At 34.2% G+C, this 12,969-nt stretch overlaps 1 protein-coding gene across 3 annotated transcripts in view; it reads right to left on the bottom strand.

Moving 5' to 3' along the window:
- The window catches only part of GAPcenA (GTPase activating protein and centrosome-associated), a 29,053-nt gene that overhangs the window by 9,618 nt on the left and 6,466 nt on the right, over positions 1 to 12,969 (bottom strand). For 2 of the 3 annotated variants that reach the window (XM_073079124.1, XM_073079126.1), the window contains exons 4-11: positions 11,102 to 11,231; positions 7,163 to 7,349; positions 6,592 to 6,791; positions 2,316 to 2,497; positions 1,603 to 1,728; positions 1,286 to 1,384; positions 593 to 753; positions 178 to 280 (exon numbers count right to left, since the gene is read on the bottom strand). In XM_073079124.1, the coding sequence (XP_072935225.1) occupies positions 178 to 280; positions 593 to 753; positions 1,286 to 1,384; positions 1,603 to 1,728; positions 2,316 to 2,497; positions 6,592 to 6,791; positions 7,163 to 7,349; positions 11,102 to 11,231 (1,188 nt within the window). Of the gene's footprint in view, positions 1 to 177; positions 281 to 592; positions 754 to 1,285; positions 1,385 to 1,602; positions 1,729 to 2,315; positions 2,498 to 6,591; positions 6,792 to 7,162; positions 7,350 to 11,101; positions 11,232 to 12,408; positions 12,592 to 12,969 lie in introns of those variants that run through there. The other variant, XM_073079127.1, reaches the window with a different exon arrangement.

Raw genomic sequence — 12,969 nt, 5'->3', positions numbered from 1 at the left:
AATTTTTATCTCATAGTTGAAACTATAAAAGTGCTGTTTTAATTACCCTTCCAATCACAAATTTATAAATTTAAAATCTTTGCATCAGTTTGCACAAGGTTACTAATTAAATACATCGATAAGCCACTTAAATTATGATAAATTCAATTGTTTCTTTGAAACATAAAAGGATATTACCTCTTTTAGATTAATGTAGAACTGTTGAACAAGAGGCCTTTTGGAATAGTACCAGAACCGTTCTGTGGGTGGATATACCTTCACTGGGGTTTCAATAACCAATCTGGAACATAAAAATAAATAATGATCACCGGATGTCGCACTGTTACATAAAAAAACTTTGCGACTATCTTCTCAAGTAGAATACCCGCCATAACCGAAAGTTTACAAGTATCTTAAAATAAATTTGTTTATTTCAGGAGACCAATGCGGCACAAACTTATTATTATTATTGGCATTCAATTTACAAAGCTAATTAACAGGGCATCGATCCTGGATGGACTTTGTGTGTACCGATGTGATGTTGTGTGACCACTACAACACGCCGATCATCTTTATAAAAATAACCAATATGCAACATTTGTTTTATACAAACCTCAGCGGGTCCCGAATGCCCCGGATGACGAGGTCGAGCGCGAGCGACATGTACGCGGGTGCGCCGTCGCCGCTCGCCACGTTGAACGCGGCCAGTGCGCTCTCGCCCGCGTTCCACATCGCGCACACTGAACACCCAGAACCACCGGACGCACCACTCACCTACACACACGTATGAAAGAAAATAAAATGGATTCAAATTTAATATGATTCATGATATCCAATAATAATATGATAATAAAAAAATAAAAAAAAACAATTCCTACACACTTAGGATACTTCTCTACACTCTTAGGATTCCCTGTGTCGTGGGTGCCATGGACACACACATAGACAAATATACAATCATTCATTTCGATATCTGTCTGGCAGGGGATCTAATCCGGGACCCTCTGCGCGTCAGACCGGTATGGTGACCGCTCTGCCACGCAGGTCATCAAAATGATATAATGAATAATTTTATGAATTAACAACAAATATTAGTTAGCGTGATTATAATATTACCCACTGCCTACAAAAACCGCAATGAGTGAATAAAATTTATTATCTTTTATTGGAATTCTCTATGACACATTGATTTTTTTCTAGTAAATTTAATCAGTGCGGTCTATTTTATTATATCCTAATGTACAATATGACACAACATTTGAATAGATGATCACTTAAGCTTTTAATTAAATAAAATTGTATGTACCATTTCCAATAATTGCATGTCAGAGTGCTTTACGCTGCGTCCCGGCGCGAGCAATATACCAAAACAACGTTCAATGAAGAGACCACCAGTGTATGTAATCTGCAAGAGAAAAAATAATTGCATTATAACTCTGAAACACTTCTTCTTCATTTACTATTTGCTAAAATCCTTCCAAATAAAATAATATTGAATAAACATCTTAAATATAACCATTAAACCACATTAGATTCAATTACCTATACTGCAAAGCACGAAAATTGCACTAAACTTACTTGGTTACCGTAGAACGAAGTAGAATTAAGAAGAATATAACAAACCTGTGAATCGTCCCCATCAGCTTGTACGTTGTTAGTGACTTGCTGCACGTTTATCGTCACCTGCTTGTCAATACCACCGCGCAACTTGTACCCGAGGCGCTCCTTTGGCACGTGGCTTAGCGTACCCTGTAAATGGGAATATGTTGTTTTTTATAAGTACATTGTAACGATTATTTCATCTACTTAATATTTATTTTGTAATAAGAATTAAGTACGTCGTCTGCATGATAAATACTAACTGATTTGTATTGTTACAAATATCTTGTGAATAATATAAAATAGAAATAAGTCCATGTGGCCTAACTTTAGGTTACGTGTGAGATCTAAACAAACTTGGTATGTATGCAACATGATTTATTCATTACGATGCGAGTAGATACAATGATATGTGGATATTTTATAACGACAAATAAAAATTACCAAACTATTCTAATATCATAATATATTAAAGAATTGTATTTTTTATTACAAACAACTATTACATTGTTAACTACTACATGAAAATCACACCTATTAGAACAACAATTGTACTTGAATGTAAAGAAAAGGCGTTAATTTCATATACGTATTTTAACCATGATCCATTAAAAAAATTTTTGCTTTACAAAATATCAGAGTATTGAGGTACTTGTTTAAGAGTGCACTTTTATATGTATGGTACATATAAAAGTACATTGCTAAAATAAACAAATATAATATAGAAAAAACCGTACTTTAGCATCAGCCTCCTTGATGTCCACGGTGCACTCCAGCACATGCATCAGTTGCATGGGCGGCGCCGCCGGCCCCAGCCCCTCCGTCAGCGAGCCGGTCATGGACGGCGCGGCGCTCAGGTCGCCCACGAGCGACGACGCCATCGATCGCGGTATACGCTCGAAGGCCTTTGCGAAACAACCTGTTCAAAAAAACGAAACATCAGTCCCCTGCTGTTTTTTTTTTTAAATAGGAGTAGCAGACGAACATGCGGTCCACCTGATGGTAAGTGGCTACTAGCGTCCGTGGACATCTGTAATCAATCCCAGATAGGATTAGATATTCCTACCTGAGGTCGGCCACAGATACGCCGCTACCCCTTTGAACTAAGCTGGAACGCCTCGAAAAAGTACGTCTCCCTTACCACACTCTTCAAACCAGCAGTGCTTAAGGCTAATGTTATGAGGTAGAAACAGGTGTGGCGCTGGTGCCGCCGGAGTCGAACCACAAAGTGTTCTTCTACCGCGTTCAAAAATATTCAGAGACGAATCACGTTTGTTACAAAACAACCAAGGTAATGATCCCTGCTGAATATTAAAAGAACGATAAACTGTATTTCTTAATGTTTTCAAACTTTCAATTCACTGATTGGATACACAATTACACATTATTATTTGTTTCACAACAATTATGAATGTTAAGGTTGAAGATATAATTATTATAATACTACAAATGTTTAGTATAACAATACTATTTCAAGTCTAATTCCATATTTGAACAAAACAAAAATTACTAGAGGAATGTGATACAACCGAGTTGGGTTAATTAAAACTGCGTTGCGATTAATTATGATAAATGTGGGCGGAAACCTGCTTTTATGTCTGTCTACGTTATATTTTACACCTACTGTAACTAAATTTTATAAGTTCTTATACATTCTTGATTCTAATAACTTCCTTCGACTTTGTCAGACATTCGTACAACCTTGTACTTATATATTATGTATTTAGTGCCAAAAACATATTAGAAGACATAACTTATCGAAAAAAATATCTTTTATAAATGGATAGTTTATATGAAATTTAACTAAATATTATTTAAAAATTAAATCGATCAATATTCAAGACAAAAGCAGCAAAAAAAAGCTACCTTTAAAAACACACACACAAACACTTTTTACAAGAATATTTGTCACAAATCACAATGTCAAAGAACAGTAGTTTACTGGTTCAACACTCACTAAACTGTTTATAAATAACTTCAGGTACACGATAACAATGATAAGATGTACGCATGTACCAAAAATATGCTGAATATAAATCTGCGAGCGAGCGTTCACTGTCAAAGCCGGAGAGGTTTAAACACAGGCTAGATAATGCTCGCATTAGTAACCTTATTCTGATAAACGGTAGTGTTATCTCCATTGTATTGCACTGCAGTTGTACACATTTAACGTTACATATGTCATTCATTCGCAGATAGTTGTTGTCATAATGTTTATGTACAATTACAAACTTGACCTCGACAGTGTAGAGTTAGATCACTTTAACGGGCTTCTAAAATATGAAGAAATAGTATTGAACTATTGATTCAACTACAGCACTACGTTTTTTCTCGGAGATCAGAATAATGCAGAATCCTACCTACACTTAGCTATTTATTGTGACGTATCTATACAACTGTGCATTTACACTAGAAAAGCATCAGAACAACGTTACTTAGATTATATACCTGTCGACAAATTTAAACAAATAATTTTATTATGCGTCACCAATTAAGGTTTTAATTAGTCATGGTAAAATAATATGCAGTTATACGGTCAGTTCCAAAAGGTATGAAAAATTGATGAATGTGATACGATTGAAGCGACCGGAAATACATTCCAAAAATAAAAGATAATATTACCGATAATATTTAAAAAAATGAATAGTCATTGTGTTAACCGAATGAAATAATAATAAATAATAATTAAACAATGAAATATTCTCACTTATTTTTTTGTTTCCTTCCAGAATAAGTATGCCGTAATGCAATACTGTGGTGTTATCGGCAAATGAAACTATGTCGACGTCTGAATTGAAACTGATATCGAGATTTAGTCATTGCGCCTATGTCATGAAAACATTCGTATATCTTTATCGGTACCACTGTGATTCATTGTTTGAAATGTGGAATTCAATGGGCTACAGGGGAATGACTATTGACAAATTAATCTACAATATGAAATAGGTTGCGATGCACACACAAATTACACAAAATATAATAACGCGTTTTTAGTTTTACTTGAAATAGAGTGAATAAAACATGAAAAGTTTGCATTTAAATGTTTTTTTATTTCTACGTACGGGCTATTTATGGTATTTTGGGTACCCGATGTTAACCGAATTCTTCCTGTACGTCGTTTGTATATCACATGTACATATCGAACATCACATAGATAAATACAAGGTACCACGAAGAAATTATGGTTATTGATATTTTAAATACTTCAAAGTATTTTAAATTAAAAATAATTATTTTGAAGAAGATACCAATAGTTATGAAAATGATATCTTTGACACAAAAAATCCCGTATCTTTTAATCAGTCTAACAAGTACGGTGCGTCTCATACACAGATAATAGTATAATCGGTTGTAGACTTTAGTACATACGTACTCGTAAGAAACAGCCGAGTTTCCGCCTATGATTTCGCCCGCATAATATGAAGGAATATTGCATATAAGGATTTTTAAATTCACTTATTAGGTATATCCCAGCGTATGAAATCTTCCCACGCTAATACACAAAGTTTGAATCTAGTTTAAAGTATTATTAGAAATACATGACAGAAAACATGAATTTTGCATAATGTTCTCAAAAGTATGTATATATACTAGCTATATTGGTGTATTTAATAGTACATAGTCAAAGTGTGAAGAATCAGTAGATTCTTCCCATATTTATTTACGACCACCTTGAAGTCAAAGGATCACTTATAACTTAATTTATTGACGGCCTCTTGATAAATAAGCAGTGTGAGGCTACGAAAACATAATTAAGAAACATTTTGTTGTGGTGCACGATTAGTGCTTGTTTTCTTGACATTTTATTGTGCTTATATGCACGGTTCTATCTGTGCTTATATTAGTAAAAACAAACAATCAATCAAAGTAATTACAGATATATAATATGATTAAATACATAAACTTACACATAGAACTTCTTACCTCGAATAGAAATGAATAACCTAGGCACTAGTAGAAAAAGAGGATTATAAAAACTGTATTACAAAAGTATATAAAAGAAACTGCGTATGTAGGCACAGATGAGCGCTTGTTAACTGAACGCATTTAGTTGTCAAACACATCGAAGTATGCACGGCGTCGATCGGAGTAAATTATAATAATTGAATGGTCAAACATCTACATACAATAGTGAGAACGTATAGTGTTGCAAGTTACACCAATCATGATCATTACAGCACCGCTGACTCTCCGGGGAACATACAATAAATTAATATTTATATATCTATACTAACGGGCTGAACAAAAAAGAAATAAAGAATATTTGGGATAATATTTTAAAAAATCTGTATACCGACAACTACCTATAGCTAAGAGCCATCCATCACTTCAATACAAAATAAATACTTTGTCTAAATCGATAATCCAAATAAAAATTGAATCTGCCTGTCAATTTAAATAAATTTCTTTATCTAAGCCCAGTTTTCCAAATTCTGTCGGTTAAACTATGGAATAACTGATAATAAATAACTTAAACTTAAACGCGGTAGGGATACGGCACTACAAACAACAGAATAACATTTACACTTACGAGTATGTATGCAATAAATGTTGTTATCAGTCAAGTAGTGATCTCTTAGAGACAACCTATGTCGTAATAGTATGTGTAATACGTGTGCCGTTTATCATAGGGTCATATTTTATATTTACTATTTATGGAAACAAATTGGTTATCAAGATTTCTGAAACATTTAATGTGCCAACTGTTCAACCCAGCATGCCAAAATATATGATCATAAACTAAGAACAAACCAAAAGGACCAAGCCAAATCTTACTGGAGACTTGATTACCAGCTTCAGATATGTGACAACGACATAACTGGCATCGCGGTATACCGCGTATACTTTGGTCTCTCCATGCGATCATGTGAATGCGAAGCAAGAGAGGACAAGCAAAGAGGCAGTGACGCCACATAGGCGCATAGATGTTTGTACGGTCGGCTGCGTAACGAAACTTTACACTTAAGTAACCATTTGGTATAGACTGGAAACGTTATGTCTTAAGAAACTTACTGGACACTTGGTTGACAGCTTCAGATATGTGGCAACGGAACACGTGGCAGCGGTACACCGCGGACTCCTTGGTCTCGCCGTGCGACCACGTGAACGCGAAGCACGACGCCACGGGCGAGCCGGTGGCGCCGCGCGCGTAGAACGATATGCGGTTGACGGCGTAACGCGTCATCACGACGTTTGTGTCCGCTTGGTATAACCTGAAAAAAGGCTTTCTTTGTTACCGAAATCTTCAAGAGTATATTAACTTAAGTATTGGTAGGGTGTATAAGTTAAATGTATGGAGTTAAATTTATAATTTTCTAAATTTGTTAAGTGATAGATGCAGTTGATCATCAACCCTTTGTCCAACTGCTGAGCTTGGGTTAGCTCTGAGAATGAGAAAAGTTTAGACTATAACACACCGCAAGCCAAATATGGATTGGTCGATACCCCTTTGAAATTTATTTAGACATCACTCAAGTTTGTGTTAAAGATAATCGACGATGATGATCAAATCATTACGAACACCAAATAACTTCAAAAATCTGAGCAGTGTTCTAGTTAAAGTTTATTTATCTGATGAACTTACACAACGAGTCCCTGTGAGCACACAGGTATAGATATGGACACGGCGATGCCATCCCGGTTTTCTGGCATCGAGCTGAGCTCCTTCATGATGCGCTGGATGTCCGTCTCCGACTTGGGATCCGCGATGTTCTGCGCGCCGAGGTAGCTGACACCGCAGAACACTGTGCACTCTTGGTCCACGTCGGAAACTGTTAATAAAAATTGTCATATAATTAATATTTAATTAAATTATCTTGTAAGTGACACGCACGATGGAAGGAAATTAAAAAGTTTATTTTTTATAGGTGTAATCAAGGGGACTTACAGATTGTCAGTTACAATATTTTGGAATGATTATGGGATGAATCAGATCAGAACTCTTAAATTATTTTCTTAAAAAAACTTCCGACGGTCAAGTAGTCTACTAACAGTAGTCATGTACCACTAAAACTGCATATACAATACAATACAATGCAATAATATTCTAAGCTTATAAACATCATTAAGTCGATAGCTAGAGACCCTTACCGAGACATAAACCATAGCTAACAAAGTACACAGTCCTTCATTGTCTATAATGAAATAAAAAATATTTGCGTCTACACTTTACTAACAAAAATATTATTTTTTAACTTATTATGATACTATATTAAATACTTTGTCCATAAAAGATTAAAATTCTATAAATATCAAGGCCACCTACGCTGAATAACTTAACAGGTCACCACCTACACACATTTAAATCAATGCACTGTATATAAAAATACAAAAGATTTAAATCTTTAAAATGACTTGTCCCCACTTATTCTTCCAGAATAGCTAATGATTGGTATTCCCAGTTCAGACTACTAATCGATAGTGCTGCAAATAGCACATTCGTAGCTATAAAGTAGTAAAGTACTCGTAGGTTTCAGTTTTATGAGGTTGTTTAAGATTTTTCTATAACTACCCTTTTAGTACGTAACATAAGGACCTAATACGAAACAATTACATTGTAATATAAGGGTTATTTAGGATCCCTAATGATTGAATTAATAGCAATCCCTGGGACAGTCCCTAATCAAATGTTTAATTAGGTTACTTAGCGGCGTAAACAAATTAAGACATCCTCCATTAAACGTTAACTAATGTATTTTCCTTGCTCGTTAAGTCGGCGTTTAACGTGGTTAGGTATATGTGGCGTTACATACACGTACTTATATATTTTCAATCTGAATGACGCTGGTAGTATCAGAATAATACTGTGCAACATCCGTTGGTAATGTACCCGTGACGAGTCTGTATGACATCAGCAATCAGGACTTTATTATAACTGTAGGCAATATTTAGAATATCTGACATATTATTATGATACTAATACAACAACAAAAGGACTTTCCAAGCTGTAACTTACCAATGTGTCATAATAATATAATAGCAAATTACAATAATTTGTTTTGGAGACAATAATAACTTCTGTTTTTGTAACCACTTCACCACGATTTCAAAATACATAATACAGACTTCTACGACATTTAAGCGCAAAGTTGTACCATTTGTCTATCGCGCCTAAATTACGATCATGCATATGTTATGGTGTATGTAGAAACTTGATATTTCATACCGAAATAACTAAATATTTTCATTTCATAAACATTAACATACATTAATATTTCCTAAATCTTAAAGGGTGGATGCACCGATTGAGACTTTATTTTGTAACACGCCAACAATATCAAAGCAAATACCTACTATCTTCAATGCTATGAGCCATAATTATATTTGAAAGTAAATTATTTATTTAAAATTGAAATACTTCAAAAATGAAAAGTTACAGACATCGAAACATACAAATCGATATCATAAAAAAATCACAATTCTAGACAAACTATTAAGGCTTGTCCTACTTTCGTAAGACTTCGTATCGAGCTTGCACGAGGCTGTTATTAACTTCGGTTTCTTCCAAGAAAGATATTTTATAAATATTGCAAGTTTCCACAAGTACACACCTAGTATTCATAATACTGCGGCTATGTCGCGTTACATTGTTAAGTAACATAATATTTCAGACGTATACCTATAGATGTTATTTTAATGTTAAATACAGATATTCAGCATTATATTGAAAATTAAAAGAGCTATATTCATATCATGTATTTGTGCATAACTTTATGCAACCGTCCTTTAATACGCAAATACATATAATATTGAAAAATAGTAATAGCAAGCGTGGCTTACTCAAAAGGACAGAAAAAAGTTTGGATAATAATGATATTAACCATTTATTTTTATTTATTGTTATAATATTAAAGTCTTTATAACTTTTCTAGGGATTAAACGTTTGTGTAATTCTAATGTGACATTTGAAATTTAAAATTGTGTTGTGTGTGTGTATGTGTGTGTGTTAAGGATACTCTCGTGTGCGCCCGTCATCATTTCTATTGTATTGGCTGTATTGTATCTATGCAACGTTACCGTCACAACTCACACTTGATAAAATATTTACAACGTATAAACCCAAGCTTTTGAAGTCAGTCCCTATCAAACCAAGAATATCTCCTGAGGAAAACCACATCAAAGGCCATACCAGTATTATGAAATATTATTCCGAATATGTCATGTCATAAAAGTTAGGTACATAAACTACAAACGTATTTGTGACGACTTTGTATTATTTTCAATGTCGTAGCTCATTTACAATTTTATATTAAGCGCGATTAAATCTTATCCTCTGACCTAAATCCCAGTTTTACCAAGGGCAGACTGAGTACTATGAAAATTGCTAACTGACAATGCTAACGAAACTTGATATACTTGGAGAAAATCATAATGAAATAAATATCTACTATAACACTGCTCTAACTACAGACGTCTAAGTCGAAATTAACCCTCCGGCTCTGTGTGCGGGTTCAACTTGGCCTATTTTTCAAAGGGTTAACAGCTACCCTTAGCCCATTTAGCTGTTCCGACTATGGCGCCAACACCGTCGCAATTAATACCTACTACGTGATAAGGCAATTAGCACTATTGTTGATTAAAGTAAGGCAAAGTGGTAGGAACGATAGAATTAATTACTTTGATATCAATGTGGAGAACTCTCAATGCCTTGGAGCCTTTCAAAATATTAGAGAAACGCGTTTGTGATATGAAAACCCTGCATATCCTTCTGGATATGCTGGTTATACCTACTTGGAGAAAAAGTATTCCTTTACCAGAAGGTATTCCTTTACTAGAAGGTAAAGGAATACTTTTTCTCCAAGTAGGGTATCAAATTCCGCTTAACCTTCGAAAGGCGCACACTATGCCACTGCACTTTGCCCTATTTTTCTTACTGACTAATCAGACTAATTTACTACTTAACGTGTAATGTTATCCACTTAGGTCTTGGATTATTTACACCTACCTATTTGTATAAAAAGCGGTAAACATAAAATTACAAGTCGATACCTTAATTCGCAAATCAGAAAATACCAGTTTTTGTCAAATTGTTTTTTTTTATCTATTTTGATTTCGTTCAACTTCATTTACTATCAAAATAAATAAAAAAAAAACATTTTGACAAAAAGTGGAGTTGAGCTGATTCGAGAATTAAGGTATCGAAATAAATAAATACTATGAAAAGCGCGTAGCTCAGCGGCTTGTATAGAAAGTAACTTCTCAACTGATCTTCAATAATAAGTAACGACTAATGCGGTCAAATTTTAATAGGTAACCCACACTAGTGGCTATATTTCATGCGCGAATCCGTGCTTCGGAGGGTAATAGGGCATTAGATCGCCATTCCCGTTTTAGTCCCGTATTCTTAGATAGCCGTAATTAAATATTGTCGAAGCCTAAGTGCGGATTAAAATTATTCCTAAATTTAACAATTCGCATTGGAGCATACTGTTGAAGTATATTCCAGGCCTTTGCCTATTGTGGGTAAGAGTACTTTGAGAGTGGGATATGAGAAGTGTTACAAAACCTAAGATACGTTACTCACCTTCATCATCACTCTCGGTGGGCTTCATGTGGTCGTGTTTCTCTGTCGGCGACGGTGTAGCCGTGTCCGCGGACGGCGAGCCCTCCATCATCTCGTAGAACTTCGAGCCACCGACATGCCGGCACGACTCCTATCGACAAACAAACGCCGCGTTTAGTTCGCTTTCGATACGTGCACGATATATACACATATCATAGATGTAAATATTTAGAATTTGAAAATCGAAAATGCAGATGTTGAATGCAGTTGTTGTAAAGATTATGTGCATATATGTACTTATAAGATATAGTTCTTAAAATATACGTTTTGATTTAACACACATAGTGACCGATATATATGTGTTTTGCGAGTCCTTTTTTATGTAAACAATTATTTAGAATGTTAACTTAATCATCAATACGAATTCTGTTTTAAATTAACAACCATATATGTTACAAGAATTTAGACAGGTAAACCATACTTCCTTACGTCACTTTAAACATATTAAATATTTAAAAGTTTTCATATAAGTATGTCAATTAATTTTGAATGAAAATATATTATCATTTATAATAGGTATACCTACTATGTATTTAGGCACGATTTATGAAATGAATGAAAATAAGGATATTATACTCATTCACTAAATAGTGTAAATATCTATATGTATCCCAGAATCTACGCTTCGAACTTATTAGCGTTTTATCTCCGTTTTCCTCAAAAGACCCACACAGACCTCCTGTACGCAATGTCAATGTCACAGCTGTGTTTGGTGAGGTTCAATGTTTATTTGCAAAATGACGTCACAAAATTTTATAATATTTATATCATGATTCGTTTACACTCAATTAAACTAAAAAATATTACTCTAATTGTTTTGAAAGTACATACATAAAGAGTGCTTACTCATTAAATAAAGTAAATTATGTTCCGGTGGACATACAACATTAGAAAAGAAAACTGGTTAATTACAGAAGCATTTAAGATAACGTGTATGGAATGCGTTGGTATTTACATAACTACTAATAAAAACATAAATATAATGTTACTTGAAGTAATAGAATTCCTGTATTTCTGATTTGTAGCAGCTACATATTTGGCGCTTCTGAGATCCTATTTAAAGGGTGTGGTAAGCACATACCTATATTAAGTGTTCTGACTTAGTCCTCAGGAGTATCAACGCATCTTTAATCAAGTTTTACTAATAATATCCTATTTAAATCTACTCACAGGGTCCATGGCCTAAATGCGTCAGAATAACTTAAATATGAACTTGAAATTAAAGAGGATCACTAACTGTTTTGATCTTAAAAGAATTTAAAGGATACCTTATACAATATTTGCGAAGACTTTCCATAGGTCATCGTGTCAGTCTTAATTTTCAAACACCAGACTTAATTCTCAAACACAATTATTTAATAAAAACACAATACTAATAGAGATATTTTATCCGGCTACTTAATATTCATAACACATGTGCACACCGCACCCGCTTGAATACGAAACTGTGACTTCCAGCTGTCAATGAATCACACTGCCCACGACAACTTGTAATAACCATAATATATACCTAATCGTTTGTATATGTTTCGTATCATCGTTTAATTACGTACAGCAATATCAACATGGTAATAGGGATTATGGTAAACGTTACGTATTTTAATTAAAGACTTGAAAAGTTCCCGCACAATCTTTAGTCTTTACGTACAATATACGTAGGTAGCAGACTCCTACGCAAGGATTTGAATCTTTGTGTTTGAATTAATAAGAAGGTCCTTATTGTATTACGAGTTATGTTTGCATATATACAAGTGTATGGATTCTTCGGGCTTAAAGGTTGAAGAGACGTAACGATACTTTTTACTTTTTTTGTATTTATGTGTAAAAAA

The sequence above is a fragment of the Epargyreus clarus genome, unplaced genomic scaffold (assembly GCF_041222505.1).
Source record: "Epargyreus clarus isolate Ecla_fem2 unplaced genomic scaffold, WU_Ecla_fem_2.2 ptg000014l, whole genome shotgun sequence".
NCBI classification, from domain to species: Eukaryota; Metazoa; Arthropoda; class Insecta; order Lepidoptera; family Hesperiidae; genus Epargyreus; species Epargyreus clarus.
The sequence above is the reverse complement of the archived record's forward strand: the minus strand, read 5'-3'. Positions and strand labels throughout refer to the sequence as shown.